Genomic DNA, 18,167 nt, shown 5'->3' on the forward strand with positions numbered 1-18,167 from the left:
TGCCTCATTTTCACCTTTTATTACTTCTCCTCTTTTGTCCACAGATGAGAAAAGACTAAACAAAATTCAAAGAGGGAAAGATTCTCATTAACCGCCTTACCCCAAATTCATAACAGGATCCACCGTTACTATGCAACCTAGTGAACAACCATGGTATAATTCACCCTTTGTATTAGTCAGTTTCACCCCTGGTTAGCATCAACATTGATCTGCCTCCATGCTGATATAGTTTCCCCACCACAGTTGCTCCACAGCTCTCTCTCAACCTCAACTGGAGTCAAAGACAGGCCCAGAATAAGAATCAGCTCCTCTCTCATCTCAGTGCCTGGCGAGGCTGTCTCCAAACTCTGTGTTTCCCTTGCACAGACTATAGTACATTTTGAGAGGCCTGATAAGAAGAGTGTTACAGTACAGTGACATTGATACTCTGACAAACCCTGCAAAGGCCATCAATTTACTGTCACCTATACTCATTTTGTAGTAGCACTCTACCGTGCCTTGCTGTTCCTGCCTGATGGTGTGTGTGTCCTATGTGGGAGTGGCTGTGGGATTGTGGATCCAAATGGCAGATACAACAAATCATCCCTCAATCAGTTCATCCAGATAAAATTACACTCAATCACAGAGAGAGCCATTCTCTTTTTAAAATCTGCTGACTACAGTGCAGAGACAGTAGGCAGAGGGTGGGGGTGGGGGGAATGGGGCATGTGGCTTTTAGTGAGATAGGGAGAGGAGGTCCCATGATTCTAGTGGCGGCTGCAAGGGACTGTACAGTGAGGGTAAAGCGGGAACAATAACTCCAAGGACAAATGGGGGAGAGGTGAGCGGCAGCCAAGCATGAATTGGTTCTGAGAGAAACCCCTGCCATTCACTGGAACCAGATCTACAGGCTCTACACTAACAGAGGGCTGATTAAATCTCACTTGGCAAAACAGAGCTGGGCTGTCTCTATTTTCCTCACCCTCCATCTGTCTCTACCACCTACCTGTTTCCTGATATTGCACATGAATGGGGAGCTAGAAGCCCTTCCAATATTAGGCGATACACAGTTAGGTGGCGATTTCCTTTTCTTTCATTGTTACCAAAGGCAGAGAAATATAGAAGGGGAATGCCACAAATTCATTCCAACCAACGTAGGCCTAATTAATTGATATTCTATTGATAGAATGTTTCCGTTCTGTTCTCCGGAGCATTGTAATAAGACTAAGGAGTGTTCCTCTCTTAAAGGAAGGGAAACACAGATTATCAAACCATTGAACACATATCACACCTATTACCTAAAAATAATGAAATCTTCAAGTTAGTTGTGTGAGTGAAGGGCTGTGTTTACATACCAATTTGCTGAAAATTGCTCAAGACTCAGACTCCATGTACTGTTTGTTCCATTTAGATGGCAGACCAGGCATTAACAAAGCAAACTAGGGGCCAAACAGGCTGCATCTCATAATATAAGGATTATTCTCTTGGGGATCTTCAATTAATACATGTGTAAAACTCTTTATATTTGGCCTACTGTATCCATAGGCTATGTGAGGTTGTTTACATGGGCCACTACATTGTTTACTTGACTGTATATATCAGAGAGCAACAGACTAGAGCAGTTTCTGATGTCTGGTTGAAAACACATTTAAGCAAGTTTGCCACCTTGTGTTTCAAAAGTGCATAACAGCTCAATGAATTACCACGCAGGCCATGATCAAATCAAATCAACGTTTATTTGTCACATGCGCCAAATACAACAGGTAGACCTTACAGACCTTAAAATAGACCTTAAATTCTTACTTATCTTGTACCAGTGTTTCTGGGGAGGTGTAATGAAAATGGTTTTAACACAATGCTGAAACCACTGACCTGGCAGTGTAGTGCCGGAGGAAAAACCTCTCCCTCAACGTCAGCAAGACCAAGAAACTGATCATGGACTACAGGAAATGGCACGCCAACCGTCCACATTAACGGGCGGCAGTGGAGCAGGTATACAGCCTCAAGTTCCTTGGTGTCCAAATCACTAAAGACTTAAAATGGTCCAAACACACAAAGCAGTCGTGAAGAAGGCGTGACAGTACCTCTTTCCTCTCATGAGGTTGAAACAGTTTGGCATGGGCCCTGAAATCATGAAAAGGTTATACAGCTGTACCAATGAGAGCATATTGACTGACTGCATCACTGCTTGGTATGGCAATAGCACCGCCCTCGATATTCAGGCGTTGTGGAAGAAAGACCCGGAAAAACTTCAAAGACCTAAACCACCCAAGCCAAAGACTTTTTTCTATTGCCACATGGCAAGAGGTACCAGTGCATCAAGTATGACACCAACAGGCTTTTGAGCAGCTTTTATTCCCAAGCAATATGACTGAAAAATATTGAACAAAATAGCTACATGGACAGAGTTGACCTTGTATATTTATTGACCTTTTCTTTAAATACTTGCACTATATTTTTTTCCATTAAAATAACATCAAATTGATCAGAAATACAGTGTGGACATTGTTAATGTTGTAAATTACTATTGTAGCTGGGAACGGCTGATTATTTAATGGAATATCTACATAGACTTACAAAGGCCCATTTTCAGTAAACATCACACCTATGTTCCAATGGCTGTTGTTAGCTAATCCAAGTTTATCATTTTAAAAGGCTAATTGATCATTAGAAAACCCTTTTGCAATTATGTTAGCACAACTGAAAAGTGTTGTTCTGATTAAGGAAGCAATAAAACTGGCCCTCTTTAGACTAGTTGATTATCTGGAGCATCAGCATTTGTGGGTTCGATTACAGGCTCAAAATGGCCAGAAACAAATAACTTTCTTCTGAAACTCGTCAGTCTATTCTTGTTCTGAGAAATGAAGGCTATTCCATGTGATAAATTGCCAAGAAACTGAAGATCTCGTACCACGCCTTCACAGAACAGCGCAAACTGGCCCTAACCAGAATAGAAAGAGGAGTGGGAGGCCCCGGTGCACAACTGAGCCAGAGGACAAATACATTAGAGTGTCTAGTTTGAGAAACAGATGCCTCTTCAACTGGCAGCTTCATTAAATACCACCTGCAAAACATCCGTCTCAGCGTTAACAGTGAAGAGGTGACAAAACAAGCACATTTCTAAGTGACTCCAAACTTTTGAACGGTAGTGTATCTAACTCCATCACTTCAGTATCTTTTCCCATGTAAATATGGTATTGGAACTGACTTTTTAAATATTTCCTGTAAATAGTATGCTTACCTACTTACTTTATTGTGTATTTGTTATTCTTATTTCTCATGTTTTGTCTAGTAATATTGTTATTGATTGCATTGTTGCAAGAAAGGCATTTCACTGTACTTGTACTTGTACATGCGACATTGAAATTTGAAACTACTGTTCAACGACCCCGGTTATTTTACACCTGTGCGCTAAACTCAGAAACTACAATTCCCAAACTCTGAATCCACTGTTAATTTCCTGTGGCGTCGTATAAACTGTAACTCAGTAAAAATGTTGAAATTGTTGCATCTCTCTAAAATGACTTTAGTCCAAGGAACTTAGCCACATGTTCTGTTTAAAGGGTCACTTAGATCTGGAAGCCAAAAAATCCCATCTAAACGTGAAACGATTCTCAATTGTTCTACGGTTCTAGAAACAAAACAAAGTTTTTTTGGAAATAATTTCTAGCCGATATGAAAGATAAGGTCCCTTATGCTTCCAAAACCATATCACAAGCGATGCGTGTTACTTTTCAGACCAAGCGTCACGGCTTTAACATAACTCCCTACAGAAGACTCCTTTGTCCAATGACTCGTATGTGTAATATAATGGAACTGAGAGTCATGATCAAGGGCTAGTCGTGGAGTGTGATTTATTCCATCACTAAACACTTAACTAAAATTTTCATTGTATTTGATGATTAGCTAGTTGATAGGATAATGGTAACACCATTAGGTGTCGGACATGAAATCGATTAAAGGAAGACAATAAGAAGTTCATGGGGGTTGGTGACCTAATACACTGAGACAATGGCAACATGGACTTGAAGACCTACAACTCAGAACTCCTTCTATCCTCACAGATGGCTGGTAACTCGACCGACAAGAACCATGCAGCAGAGACCTAAGGAGTCAAGGATAAGGAGCGGAAATGCAGAGGCTCCCCATCCATGGACCGGAAACCACGCCAACACTCTCGTGAACGCAACCGATCCAAATCGGCAGAAAGGTTTGAATGATGCATTGCTGATAGTGGGTGCATGCGAACAAGTAGCCAGAATCATCTCGACCTTTTGGTTGAAGTGAGTAGATATTCACCACGATATGGCTTGAAAAACTGTCAACTATTCTGTCTAGCGAACAATATCTGGTATCTGGTATCTTCCCACTGTATGTGAAAGGTGTCCAGTAGGTTTCTAAAAATGTCTATCACAAGTTGGTAATATATCTATGTATCTGACCTTTCTTTCCCCTCCAGTGATCGCCGTCTGAAGGACAAGGAGAGCGAGAAGGAGCGTGACCGGGACAAGGACAGAGAGAGGGGTCACAAGGACATTCACTGCAGAGACAAAGACCGGGTGAGAAATCCAGGTGTGTAGGCTTGAGTCAGACTGCTGTTTAAGTCACTGGGTGACTATTGGGTGCAGGCCTGAGCAGATTACAAGATCACCCAGAGACGTTAACTTCTGTAGGCGTTATAAAGATCTGATATTCTCAGCAGAATGTGTGATCTGGAACACGCCCGCTTTGTGTCTTAAAACATCCCTCACATGATATGCAGAGCCATTATCAGAGCCTTTTTCTTTACCTTTTCAACTTGAGTGGTTGCGTCTCCTTACAGAAGCGTCTCCCCCAAGTCCAAGGACAGGATAAAGAGGGAGAAGGATGTGAAAAAAAAGGAAAAAGAAGAAAGGAAAGGTTAGACATGGGAATAGTCTCTCCAAAGCCAAGCTAGCTACCACTTAGTTATGTATCTTGAGTTGTGATGGTGACTCTCTTTTAGGTACAACCACTCTCTCAAGAAGAGCTTCTAGCCAAGAAGAAAGCGGAGGAGGAGGCGAAGGTGAGCCCATAAGTGTGCCCATTTAGTAGTCTCTGTGTTTGGTGTTGCAGTGAGGAGCAAGATGGGAGTGTAACAATCAAGAATCTTAAGGTATGTTTCTCCACACAAAATGTGAATGTTTGTAGTTTAAAACCTCTTCCCCTTTATTTCTCTCCCCCTCTTTCTTTTTTTCTCTCAGCCCAAGTTCCTGTCCAAGACAGAGCGTGATGCGGAGGCTCTGAAAAGGAGGCAGCAGCAGACTGAGGAGAGGAAGAACACTATCCATGAGGACAGGAAAAAGAGGATGATTTAGGAGGGGCTTGGGGTTAGTCAGGTGGAAGATGATGGGTGAGTAGGAAGGGCTTGGGGTTAGTCAGGAGGAAGGTGATGGGTGAGTAGGAGGGGCTTGGGGTTAGTCAGGAGGAAGATGATGGGTGAGTAGGAGGAGCTTGGGGTTAGTCAGGAGGAAGGTGATGGGTGAGTGGAAGGTGGAAAGTCAGGTTGCAACATTCTGAAAGTTGCTGACAGAAATGTCTTCAAAAGAGCTTAATTGATTTTCTATTCTACATGACAGAGAAGCATGTCTATTCTACATCATGTATTTCTATCTGAAGGATCAGTAATGTTGCACCCCATTCTTTTGTTACTTCTAGGTTAGACTACTGCAATGCTCTACTTTCCGGCTACCCGGATAAAGCACTAAATACACTTCAGTTAGTGCCAAATACGGCTGCTAGAATCCTGACTAGAACCAAAAAATGTGATCATATTACTCCAGTGCTAGCCTCCCTACACTGGCTTCCTGTTAAGGCAAGGACTGATATCAAGGTTTTACTGCTAACCTACAAAGCATTAAATGGGCTTGCTCCTGCCTATCTTTCTGATTTGGTCCTGCTGTACATACCTACACGTACGCTACGGTCATAAGATGCAGGCCTCCCAATTTTCCCTAGAATTTCTAAGCAAACAGCTGGAGGCAGGGCTTTATCCTATAGAGCTCCATTTTTATGGAATGGTCTGCCTACCCATATGAGAGACGCAGACTCGGTCTCAACCTTTAAGTCTTTACTGAAGACTCATCTCTTCAGTGGGTCATATGATTGAGTGCAGTCTGGCCCAGGATTGTGAAGGTAAACGGAAAAGCTTTGGAGCAACGAACCGCATTTGCTATCTCTGCCTGGCCGGTTCCCCTCTCTCCACTGGGATTCTCTGCCTCTAACCGTAATACAGGGGCTGAGTCACTGGCTTACTGGTGCTCTTTCATGCCGTCCCTAGGAGGGGTGCGTCACTTGTGTGGGTTGAGTCACTGACGTGATCTTCCTGTCTGGGTTGGCGCCCCCTCTTGGGTTGTGCCGTGGCGGAGATGTTTGTGGGCTATACTCGGCCTTGTCTCAGGATGGTAGGTTGGTGGTTGAAGATATCCCTCTAGTGGTGTGGGGGCTGTACTTCGGCAAAGTGGGTGGGGTTATATCCTTCCTGTTTGGCCCTGTCCAGGGGTATCATTGGATGGGGCCACAGTGTCTCCTGACCCCTCCTGTCTCAGCCTCCAGTATTCATGCTGCAGTAGTTTATGTGTCAGGGGGCTAGGGTCAGTTTGTTATATCTGGAGTACTTCTCCTGTCTTATCCGGTGTCCTGTGTGAATTTAAGTATGCTCTCTCTAATTCTCTCTTTCTCTCTGAGGAGGACCTGAGTCCTAGGACCATGCCTCAGGACTACCTGGCATGATGACTCCTTGCTGTCCCCAGTCCACCTGGCCGTGCTGCTGCTCCAGTTTCAACTGTTCTGCCTGCGGCTATGGAATCCTGACCCGTTCACCGGACGTGCTACCTGTCCCAGACCTGCTGTTTTCAACTCTCTAGAGACAGCAGGAGTGGTAGAGCTACTCTTAATGATCGGCTATGAAAATCCAACTGACATTTACTCCTGAGGTGCTGACTTGCTGCACCCTCGACAACTACTGTGATTATTATTATTTGACCATGCTGGTCATTTACTAACATTTGAACATCTTGGCCATGTTCTGTTATAATCTCCACCCGGCACAGCCAGAAGAGGACAGGCCACCCCTCATAGCCTGGTTCCTCTCTAGGTTTCTTCCTAGGTTTTGGCCTTTCGAGGGAGTTTTTCCTAGCCACCGTGCTTCTACACCTGCATTGCTTGCTGTTTGGGGTTTTAGGCTGGGTTTCTGTACAGCACTTTGAGATATCAGCTGATGTAAGAAGGGCTATATAAATACATTTGATTTGATTTGTTTAACACTTTTTTGGTTACTATATTAATCCATATGTGTCATTTCATAGTGTTGATGTCTTCACTATTATTCTACAATGTAGAAAATAGCAAAAATAAAGAAAAACCCTTGAATGAGTAGGTGTGTCCAAACTTTTGACTGATACTTTATATACTGTATAACCATATGCCTGCATACCTGTGCCTCTCCAAAAAAACATATTCTCAGTCAAAACAATCTGGACTAAAAACATTTCTCTGAAATGAAGAACAAGTCCACACACTGACAAATCTAAATAAACTAAATAAAATATAAATAATACTTATTATAACCACATGCCCCTTCAATATATACATTACATTCCGATGCATTAATATTTCCCATTGCAGGTTACTAAGAAGTAGACATTCCTACTTGTGTTGATCCAGAAAGAGCCTATGGTTCTTGCTCTGACCATAATGTGCAAATAGTCCTAAAGTAATCATATGCATAAATGCAATAATAAAGACACAAATGTCTTAGGGGTTGAAGGCCAGTAAATCTGTTGCCCTACAATAGAGAAACCTTGCGTGAAGCAGCTTAAGGTTTGACTTGACCTACAGCCAGGAGTTATAGCCTGCTACTAGCTTTCCATTGTAGAGGTGAGTAGACCTGTTGACGTATAGTCTTTTATCTGATTAACATGACCCCAGCTAATCAGAATTAGTGAAACCAGAATCCTGTAAGTGTGTGATTGTAGAAGGTGGCAATGTGCATAGCAGTAATTGTTTTCAGTAGTTGGAGTGAGGGGTGAGTGGTGGGAGACATGGAGCACATGTGTGTGTCTTGTGGCCAAAGTTGTGTATATTATTGTATCTTATATAGCCTTGTAGTTTGGGTAAGGCTAGTGGTATTCTGGACCAGGGGTACATTAGATATGTCAGTAGTTGTCTCTGGGCCAGGGGTACATTAAAGATGTCAGTAGTTGTCTGGGACCAGGGGTACATTAGAGATGTCAGTAGTTGTCTGGGACCAGGGGTACATTAGAGATGTCAGTAGTTGTCTGGGACCAGGGGTACATTAGAGATGTCAGTAGTTGTCTGGGACCAGGGGTACATTAGAGATGTCAGTAGTTGCCTGGGACCAGGGGTACATTAGAGATGTCAGTAGTTGTCTGGGACCAGGGGTACATTAGAGATGTCAGTAGTTGTCTGGGACCAGGGGTACATTAGAGATGTCAGTAGTTGTCTGGGACTAGGGGTACATTAGAGATGTCAGTAGTTGCCTGGGACCAGGGGTACATTAGAGATGTCAGTAGTTGCCTGGGACCAGGGGTACATTAGATATGTCAGTGGTTGTTTCTGGGCCAGGGACGGCTGCGTTGGCGATTGTTGCGCTGGTTGTGCCCCTGCTGGTCATCATGCTGGAGCAGCCTGTCCTGTGACTCATGCCCGTTGGCACTGTGGACGCCCCCGGGGTGCCCGCGGTGAGGGGGGTACCTGTCCCTGTAAGTTTGGGCATGGCAGGGAGACTCTAACTCATTCTTCTTCTCCTCATCTAGCTCCTCTTCTAATTCCTCCACCAGCTCTTCCTCCTCCTCATCCTCCTTGCCCTCCCAGAGACGTGGGCCCCCCTTAGGCCGCAGGACAGGGTGTCACTCCCGTCGTCAGACAGCATCAGGCTGTCCTGCTCCAGGGGGGTGTGGGCCTCCTCCCTTATCTCCTCCTCCTCACCCTGCACCCCCACACCAGCATGCTGCATTGGGGGCTGGTTTTTATTCTGGGTCTGGGGTTTGTTGTTGGAGAGAGAGGGGGGCGCGATTAAATAAGAGCTCCATCACAGTATCCGAGACAGCTTCCAAAAGTAGCCTACTCGTCTATTACTATCCTCATCATACCAAAGACAAATGGCTGAAGCTACAACTGGTGGGCACACAGCACACATAAGACTAACAGACAGATGATGATACTCTACAGAAAGGAAATACCACAAATGACTGTGGAACAGTTACAATAATTACATAGTATTACAGTGTTCATCTTAAATTAGTGGCATGTTTTACATTTACATGTTTTTATGTTTTCAACCAATCACGGTGAGCACACCTCTTAACAATATACTTTTAACTGGAGCATTCTCAGCAATTTTTTTTTTTTAATGAGCTGTTTCGTCGTACTTCTATTTTTCTTTACGCAAGCCAAAGGTTTCATTCAGGTAGCATTCCGTGCCAGCGTGAGAGGGTGTGCCATTAAAAACGCATGAGTCTGGTCATGGAACAGGTCCATTTGTTTACAGCAGATATCTAATATGTCCACTGTGTGCATTATAACGTATATGCCATTTAACAGACCTTATGACATTCTTATTACTACACTTTGTTTGATTTAGCATGTGGCTGCTTTATGGAATTCATCATAGAATCCTTGAAGCTTGTAGCACAGTGTCAATCAAATATGCAGGGGCTTAGAGGTGGCAGGTGGATAAGAGATGAGACGGAGTCTACATACTGTAGGTATTAGTGACTTTTGTGTGTGGAGGGGAGTTTATTGTGTGAAATGGAAACAAGACACATTGGTTGATCTTATTCCACCAAGTGTGGTTGGTGTAGGGTGGTGTGGTGAGGTGGTTAAGGGGGGCAGGGGTTACTTGGGTGGAGAAGTAATGCACATACAGAAACCCTCCAACTCACCCGTTTGGTAAGCGCTCATTGAATGAATTCCTGTGTTACAGAAAACTGCAAAAACGTTAAGCAGGGATGAGTGAGAAGACGGGTGGACAGACAGACGTGAGAGAGGGAGGGGAGAGGAGGAATCTGGCATAGTACTGTAAGAGCTGCAACACAACAACCACATAAAGACCTCCCCTCCCATAATAAAGAAACCCTTCCCATAATCTGTCCTCTTTCCATTCTCCCTTCTCCAACTATCTCTGTTCCTCTCCACCTTCCCTCCTCCATCCATATGAAAGCACCTCACCTGTAGGCTAGAGATGGCTGAAGGAGGGATCATGATGTTCTGCTCCAATAGCCCTTTGATAGGGGTGGTGCCGGGAAGATGAGTGGCATGCCAGTAGACTTCTAAGTATTCAGCCAAGTGCTCACATGCATCCTCCAATTGGTTCTCATCCAGAATTATATCAAAAATATCCTATGAGGGAACAGTGGGAGGGTAATCAGACAGCTGGTTGGGTTGTAATTGTGAATAGTACTGTATGATGGGGAAGCAGGTAGCCTAGCGGTTAAGAGTGTTGGGCCAGTAACCAAAAATTTAAAACCTGTCGATGTGCCCCTTGAGCAAGGCACTTAACCCTAATTGCTTCTGTAACTTGCTCTGGATATGAGCGTCTGATAATTGACTGAAATGTGAAATGTGTCCGCGTACAGTGGGGCATTGAGACAGCTTGTCCCCAGCCATCATCTGCACGTTCAGATGTTTGCTCTGAGACTTCCCCCGGGACTTGACCAGCCTCTGGAGCACCTGGGAGAGAGTGGGGAGGAGAGCCTGGGAGATAGAGGGAGAAGGTAGCTTTATAAAGAAGGATTCATAAAGGCTTAATAAAGAAGAGAAATTGGAAAGATGAAAAGATATCATCATATATCCTCAATGAGGCCCACTTACACTACATCTGCAAGACATGTATTAGGTGCCTGATTGTGTCTCACCTTTGGTGAGGAAACTTTGATGTAGACAAAGATGGGGGCCAGGGAAGTCTTGGCTAGCTGGGCCAAATGGTTGATGGTGTCTGCATCCAGGACCACCAACTGGAGGGTTTTGGCCATCTCAAATACCTGTAGGGGAGAGAGATACATTACTGTACCTGACCATGAGATCTATTCATGCACTCTGGCCGCTTAACACATTTCGTAATAGTGTCAACATGAGCAAATTTTTGTGTGTGTGTGTGTGTGTGTGTGTGTGTGTGTGTGTGTGTGTGTGTGTGTGTGTGTGTGTGTGTGTGTGTGTGTGTGTGTGTGTGTGTGTGTGTGTGTGTACTCACCCAGGCTGGGGCGAGTATTGGATCTCTCCATGATGGGCCTCTTGTTGAGGACAGATCTCTTAGCTAGAGAAAGGTCTGCCGTGATGCGTGTACTGGAGATTCTGCAGGTGTCCAAAACAAAACATGATAAACACAAATAACACAATTACGTTGCAAATACACACTACAGATAGAATACCACAGTGGTGAATGTGATGGTTATTCAGAAAGGGACCAAACAGAGAGAAAGCAAACAAAAGAAAACTTGTGTCATAGATGTGCATACAATAGAGAAGTAAACAATTAACTACATTAATCTGCAACTGTAGGTTAATTATGATGCCTGTCTATACTAACCTTCCATCAAACCTGTGTTTCAGGAAATCAAACAGAGCTTTCTGCTTCATATCTGTCACCTGAGAGAGGGTAGAGAAAGATCTTGGATGCACACATATCATTTTCGAAGAAACTAGCTAAGCATCAGGGTATAAAACATACAACTTTACTCCAGTATCTCTAAGTCTAAGCATCCAGCTTCACCATGCACCTTTGGCAAAATGTGTAGAGTATGTGAGAAATCCTCTTCCCTAAAGAAGTATACTTTGAAATCCATTGAATTTGAACCCCAGATCAAATAAACATCAACAGTTGAAGTTGGAAGTTTACATTCACTTAGGTTGGAGTCATTAAAACTCATTTTTCAACCACTCCACAAATTTCTTGTTAACAAACTATAGTTTTGGCAAGGTGGTTAGCACATCTACTTTGTGCATGACACAAGTAATTTTTCCAACAATTGTTTACAGACAGATTATTTCACTTATAATACACTGTATCACAATTCCAGTGGGTCAGAAGTTTACATACACTAAGTTGACTGTGCCTTTAAACAGCTTGGAAAATTCCAGAAAATTATGTCATGGCTTTAGAAGCTTCTGGTAGGCTAATTTACATCGTTTGAGTCAATTGGAGGTGTACCTGTGGATGTATTTCAAGGTCTACCTTCAAACTCAGTACCTCTTTGCTTGACATCATGGGAAAATCAAGAGAAATCAGCCAAGACCTCAGAAAGAAAATTGTAGACCTCCACAAGTCTGGTTCATCGTTGGGAGCAATTTCCAAATGCCTGAAGGTACCACGTCCATCTGTACAAACACTAGTACGCAAGTATAAACACCATGGGACCATGCAGACGTCATACCGCTCAGGAAGGAGACGCGTTCTGTCTCCTAGAGGTTAACGTACTTTGGTGCGAAAAGTGTAAATCAATCCCAGAACAACAGCAAAAGACCTTGTGAATATGCTGGAGGAAACAGGTACAAAAGTATCTATATCCACAGTAAAACGAGTCCTATATCGACATAACCTGAAAGGCCGCTCTGCAGGGAAGAAGCCACTGCTCCAAAGCCTCCATAAAAAAGCCAGACTATGGTTTACAACTGCACATGGGGACAAAAATCATACTTTTTGGAGAAATGTCCGCTGGTCAGATGAAACAAAAATAGAACTGTTTGGCCATAATGACCATCGTTATGTTTGGAGGAAAAGGGGGATGCTTGCAAGCCAAATAATTCCATCTCAACTGTGAGGCACGGGGGTGTCAGCAATATGTTGTGGGAGTGCTTTGCTGCAGGAGGGACTGGTGCACTTCGCAAAATAAATGTCATCATTAGGAAGTGAAATTATGTGGATATATTGAAGCAACATCTCAAGACATCAGTTAAAGCTTGGTCGCAAATGGGTCTTCCAAATGGACAATGTCCCCAAGCATACTTCCAAAGTTGCGGCAAAATGGCTTAAGGCCAACAAAGTCAAGGTATTTGAGTGACCCTCACAAAGCCCTGACCTCAATCCTATAGAACATTTGTGGGCAGAACTGAAAAAACATGTGCGACCAAGGAGGCCTACAAACCTGACTCAGTTACACCAACTCTGTCAGGAGGAATGGGACAAAATTCACCCAACTTATTGTGGGAAGCTTGTGGAAGGCTACCCAAAACGTTTGACCCAAGTTAAACAATTTAAAGGCAATGCTACCAAATACTAATTGAGTGTATGAAAACTTCTGACCCACTGGGAATGTGATGAAAGAAATAAAAGCTGAAATAAATCACTCTACTATTATTCTGACATTTCACATTCTTAAAATAAAGTGGTGATCTTAACTGACCTTAAACAGGGAATTTTTACTAGGATTAAATGTCAGGAATTGTGAAAAACTGAGTTTAAATGTATTTGGCTAAGGTGTATGTAAACTTCCAACTTCAACTGTAGATCAATGAATTAGCCATACTTGGTGTTAATTCCACTGTCTGAATGAGATATTATTCAGCTGTGGAGCAGAGAGAGAAATGAGAATGTTAATCCATATCACTAGTTGGACCAGACTCGAGGTTACGCTTAACTGGTTCTAGGAAAGTGTTTCTCAACCAACCGTTACCTCAGATGGTTAGCTGAACTGACACCCAGTTTGTCAAATCTCCGGCGTATTTCGGTCCCCCAAGGAAGAAGACACATAGCTTGCCTGCTCCTGGTAGAGAAACTGTTTTAAGCCTTACTGGAAGGGAGACAGAGAGAGAGAGAGAGAGAGACGTTTACCTCATAGTCCTTCAGGGACGGTCCTACTAAGACCACTGGCCTCATAGATGGGACGACGTCATATGGAGGAAGGTGTTCTTTTATGACAGAAGAGCGAGATACAAAGAGAAAGAGAGAGTGTTAAACAAAGCTAGAAGTTTCCTATAATTGGTGAAAAATGGCACCCTGTAAAATAGGTTCATGCTTGTATCAGAGAAAACTACATGATTAAAAACCTACCTGATTTTGCTTCTGTTTGTCTTTTGAAAACAAAAGAAGTACAATCAGTCACGTTAGACATTATATCAGTGAGTGAGGAGAAAGATCAAGATTGAGGTGAAATACAGTATTATTCATGAGGAAAAGGTCTGATGTTGTAATTCTTATACTTACCACCTGATGGCGACGCGGTCTTTCAGCTCCCTGAGACCATGTCACCCAGGCTAGACAGAGAGTTACGCACTGTTTTCCTGCACAACAGCAGAGGAAGAGGTGAAGCGAGAGGTGTTATTTACTCTGCCCAAAATCTGTCCACGAATATAGTAAGCCCATGAAGTAAGGCATTTTTGTATGGAGATCAATGAGAGTGTTGAAAAATGGTCAACAAAAAATGTAATTGCTTATTTGATTTAACAGAAGTTTTGTAATGTTTACGTTGTAACGAACGCATTGATATAAGTAGACACTCGGGTCAAAATTGTCATTGGTTCTCTCTCACAAAATTGGTTCTCTCTGCTACCACATGGCAAGCGGTAACAATGCACCAAGTCTGAAACCAACAAGACACTGAAGAGCATCTACCCCCAAGCCATAAGACTGCTAAATAGTTAACCAAATACCTACCCGGACTATCTACATTGACCCCCCCTTTGCAGTCTTTTGACTCATCACATACGCTGCTGCTGCTGCTTAATATCTATCATGTTGTCACAATACCCCTAACTATATGTCCATATCTACCTCAATTACTTCATACACCTGCACATTTTTTTATTTTACCTTTATTTAACCAGGTAGGCTAGTTGAGAACAAGTTCTCATTTACAACTGCGACCTGGCCAAGAATAAAGCAAAGCAGTTCGACACATACAACAACGCAGAGTTACACAAGGAACAAACAAACAAACATAAAGTCAATAATACAGTAGAAAAAGTCTATATACAGTTTGTGCAAATGAGGTAAGATAAGGGAGGTAAGGCAATAAATAGGCCATGGTGGCGAAGTAATTACAATTTAGCAATTAAACACTGGAGTGATAGATGTGCAGAAGATGAATGTGCAAGTAAAGATACTGGGGTGAGTAAGATAAATAAATAAATACAGTATGGGGATGAGGTAGTTGGATGGGCTATAATACAGATGGGCTATGTACAGGTGCAGTGATCTGTGAGCTGCTCTGACAGCTGGTGCTTAAAGCTAGTGAGGGAGACATGAGTCTCCAGCTTCAGTGATTTTTGCAGTTAGTTCCAGTCATTGACAGCAGAGAACTGGAAGGAAAGGCGGCCAAAGAGGAATTGGCTTTGGGGGTGACTAGTGAGATATACAGTACCTGCTGGAGCGCGTGCTGCGGGTGTGTGCTGCTATGATGACCAGTGAGCTGAGATAAGGCGGGGATTTACCTTGCAGAGACTTGTAGATGACCTGGAGCCAGTGGGTTTGACGACGAGTATGAAGCGAGGGCCAGCCAACGAGAGCATACAGGTCGCAATGGTGAGTAGTGTATGGGGCTTTGGTGACTAAACGGATGGCACTGTGATAGACTGCATCGAATTTGTTGAGTAGAGTGTTGGAGGCTATTTTGTAAATGACATCGCCGAAGTCGAGGATCGGTAGGATGGTCAGTTTTATGAGGATATGTTTGGCAACATGAGTGAAGGATACTTTGTTTGCGAAATAGGAAGCCGATTCTAGATTTAATTTTGGATTGGAGATGCTTAATGTGAGTCTGGAAGGAGAGTTTACAGTCTAACCAGACACCTAGGTATTTGTAGTTGTCCACATATTCTCAGTCAGAACCGTCCAGAATAGTGATGTTGGACGGGCGAGCAGGTGCGGGCAGCGATCGGTGGAAGAACATGCATTTAGTTTTACTTGCATTTAAGAGCAGTTGGAGGCAATGGAAGTAGAGTTGTGTGGCATTGAAGCTCGTCTGGAGGTTAGTTAACACAGTGTCCAAAGGGCCAGAAGTATACAGAATGGTGTCGTCTGCGTAGAGGTGGATCAGAGAATAACCTGCAGCAAGAGCGACATCATTGATGTATACAGAGAAGAGAGTCGGCCCGAGAATTGAACCCTGTGGCACCCCCATAGAGACTGCCAGAGGTCCAGACAACAGGCCCTCCGATTTGACACATTGAACTTTATCAGAGAAGTAGTTGGTGAACCAGGGGAGGCAGTCATTTGAGAAACCAAGGCTGTTTAGTCTGCCGATAAGAATGTGGTGATTGACAGAGTCAAAAGCCTTGGCCAGGTCGATGAAGACGGCTGCACAGTAATATCTCTTATTGATTGCGGTTATGATATCGTTTAGGACCTTGAGTGTGGCTGAGGTGCACCCATGACCAGCTCTGAAACCAGATTGCGTAGCGGAGAAGGTATGGTGGGATTCGAAATGGTCGGTGATCTGTTTGTTAACTTGGCTTTCGAACACCTTAGAAAGGCAGGGTAGGATAGATATAGGTCTGTAGCAGTTTGGGTCTAGAGTGTCTCCCCCTTAAAAGAGGGGGATGATGCGGCAGCTTTCCAATCTTTGGGAATCTCAGACGATACAAAAGAGAGGTTGAACAGGCTAGTAATAGGGGCTGCAACAATATCGGCATATAATTTTAGAAAGAGAGGGTCCAGATGATTTAGCCTGGCTGATTTGTAGGGGTCCAGATTTTGCAGCTCTTTCAGAACATCAGCTATCTGGATTTGGGTGAAGGAGAAATGGGGGAGGCTTTGGCGAGTTGCTGTGGGGGGTGCCGGGCAGTTGACCAGGGTAGGGGTAGCCAGGTGGAAAGCATGGGCAGCCGTAGAAAAATGCTTATTGAAATTCTCAATTATATTAATCGGTGGTGATAGTGTTTCCTAGCCTCAGTGCAGTGGGCAGTTGGGAGGAGGTGCTCTTATTCTCCATGGACTTTACAGTGTCCCAGAACTTTTTTGAGTTTGAGCTACAGGATGCAAATTTCTGTTTGAGAAAGCTAGCCTTAGCTTTCCTAACTGCCTATGTATATTGGTTCATAACTTCCCTGAAAAGTTGCATATCATGGGGGCTATTCGATGCTAATGCAGTACGCCACAGGATGTTTTTGTGCTGTTCAAGGGCAGTCAGGTCTAGAGTGAACCAAGGTTTATATCTGTTCCTGGTTCTTAATTTTTTTGCTTATTTAAGATGGTGAGGAAGGGACTTTTAAAGAATAACCAGGCATCCTCTACTGACGGAATGAGGTCAATATCATTCCAGGATACCCCGGCTAGGTCGATTAGAAAGGCCTGCTCGCTGAAGTGTTTTAGGGAGCGTTTGACACTGATGAGGGGTGGTTGTTTAACCACACACCCATAATCATATCAAATCAAATGTATTTATATAGCCCTTTGTACATCAGCTGATATCTCAAAGTGCTGTACAGACTTATGGATGCAGGCAATGAGGCAGTGATCACTGAGATCTTGGTTGAAAACAGCAGAGGTGTATTTGGAGGGCAGGTTGGTTAGGATGATATCTATGAGGGTGCCCGTGTTTACGGATTTGGGGTTGTACCTGGTTGGTTCATTGATAATTTGTGTAAGATTGAGGGCATCAAGCTTAGATTGTAGGATGGCCGGGGTGTTAAGCATGTCCCAGTTTAGGGACATAGACTCTGTACTGGTACCCTGTGTATATAGCCAAGTTATCATTACTCATTGTGTATTTATTCATGTTATTATCTTTCTATTATTAAACAAATGTCTCTCAGCACTGTTGGGAGGGGCCTGTAAGCACTTCACTGTTATTCTACACCTGTTGTTTATGAAGCATGTGACAAAACATGCTTCATAAACGATTTGATTTGAGTTGACCTGATCTCACCTCCTCCTGCCTGCCTTTCATCTTTGAGGACACGTATTTCCATAATTAGAGCAGTCAATTGACTACCTTGGCAATATAATAGACAATCTTTGACAACAGACAAATCAGAACAAAGGTCCGGGGTTACAGTCTGGGTCATAGTTGGTGTTTAAGGTTACTGTTATGGTTATGGTGTTAAGGCTTAAGTGTAAAGAAGGCCAGTTCAATGTTAGTGTGAGGACACAATACAATATTAAATTGTGCCCCTGATATTCCCTTGATGTCACAAATTCTTACAAACATCAGGACATCGTATGAACACAAAATGTGTGGCAAATATTGTGTAAAATGTAACTTCAGTTAGTGTTG

The 18,167-nt window shown here is 43.4% G+C and overlaps 1 protein-coding gene across 2 annotated transcripts; it reads right to left on the reverse strand.

Moving 5' to 3' along the window:
• Nucleotides 1-7,402: 7,402 nt before the first annotated feature.
• LOC124045709 (voltage-dependent L-type calcium channel subunit beta-3-like) lies at nt 7,403-13,857 on the reverse strand. 2 transcript variants are annotated; one of them, XM_046365251.1, is made up of 7 exons: nt 13,787-13,857; nt 11,546-11,604; nt 11,210-11,310; nt 10,875-11,023; nt 10,594-10,689; nt 10,189-10,359; nt 7,403-8,998 (listed from the first exon to the last, which is right to left on the reverse strand). In XM_046365251.1, exons 1-7 carry the CDS (start codon nt 13,829-13,831, stop codon nt 8,783-8,785), a joined length of 837 nt encoding a protein of 278 aa, XP_046221207.1. In that variant the 5' UTR covers nt 13,832-13,857; the 3' UTR covers nt 7,403-8,782. The 2 variants fall into 2 exon arrangements, 1 of the variants encoding a protein (XP_046221207.1); XR_006840890.1 differs by lacking the exons at nt 7,403-8,998; nt 10,189-10,359; nt 13,787-13,857 and having other exon boundaries at nt 10,595-10,713; nt 10,875-11,000; nt 11,546-11,569.
• Between the last annotated feature and the right edge of the window lie 4,310 nt (nt 13,858-18,167).

This window comes from Oncorhynchus gorbuscha, linkage group LG10, assembly GCF_021184085.1.
Source record: "Oncorhynchus gorbuscha isolate QuinsamMale2020 ecotype Even-year linkage group LG10, OgorEven_v1.0, whole genome shotgun sequence".
Lineage (NCBI taxonomy): Eukaryota > Metazoa > Chordata > Actinopteri > Salmoniformes > Salmonidae > Oncorhynchus > Oncorhynchus gorbuscha.

What these genes read in the sequence shown, in the direction of transcription:
- LOC124045709 (XM_046365251.1), bottom strand. Translation starts at nt 13,831, where the DNA reads ATGAGGCCAGTGGTCTTAGTAGGACCGTCCCTGAAGGACTATGAG. An exon ending in CAATACTCGCCCCAGCCTGG is followed by an intron (nt 11,024 to 11,209) that starts GTGAGTACACAC and finishes GGTCAGGTACAG; the next exon opens with TAATGTATCTCTCTCCCCTA. An exon ending in AGCTGTCTCAATGCCCCACT is followed by an intron (nt 10,360 to 10,593) that starts GTACGCGGACAC and finishes GTTCCCTCATAG; the next exon opens with GATATTTTTGATATAATTCT.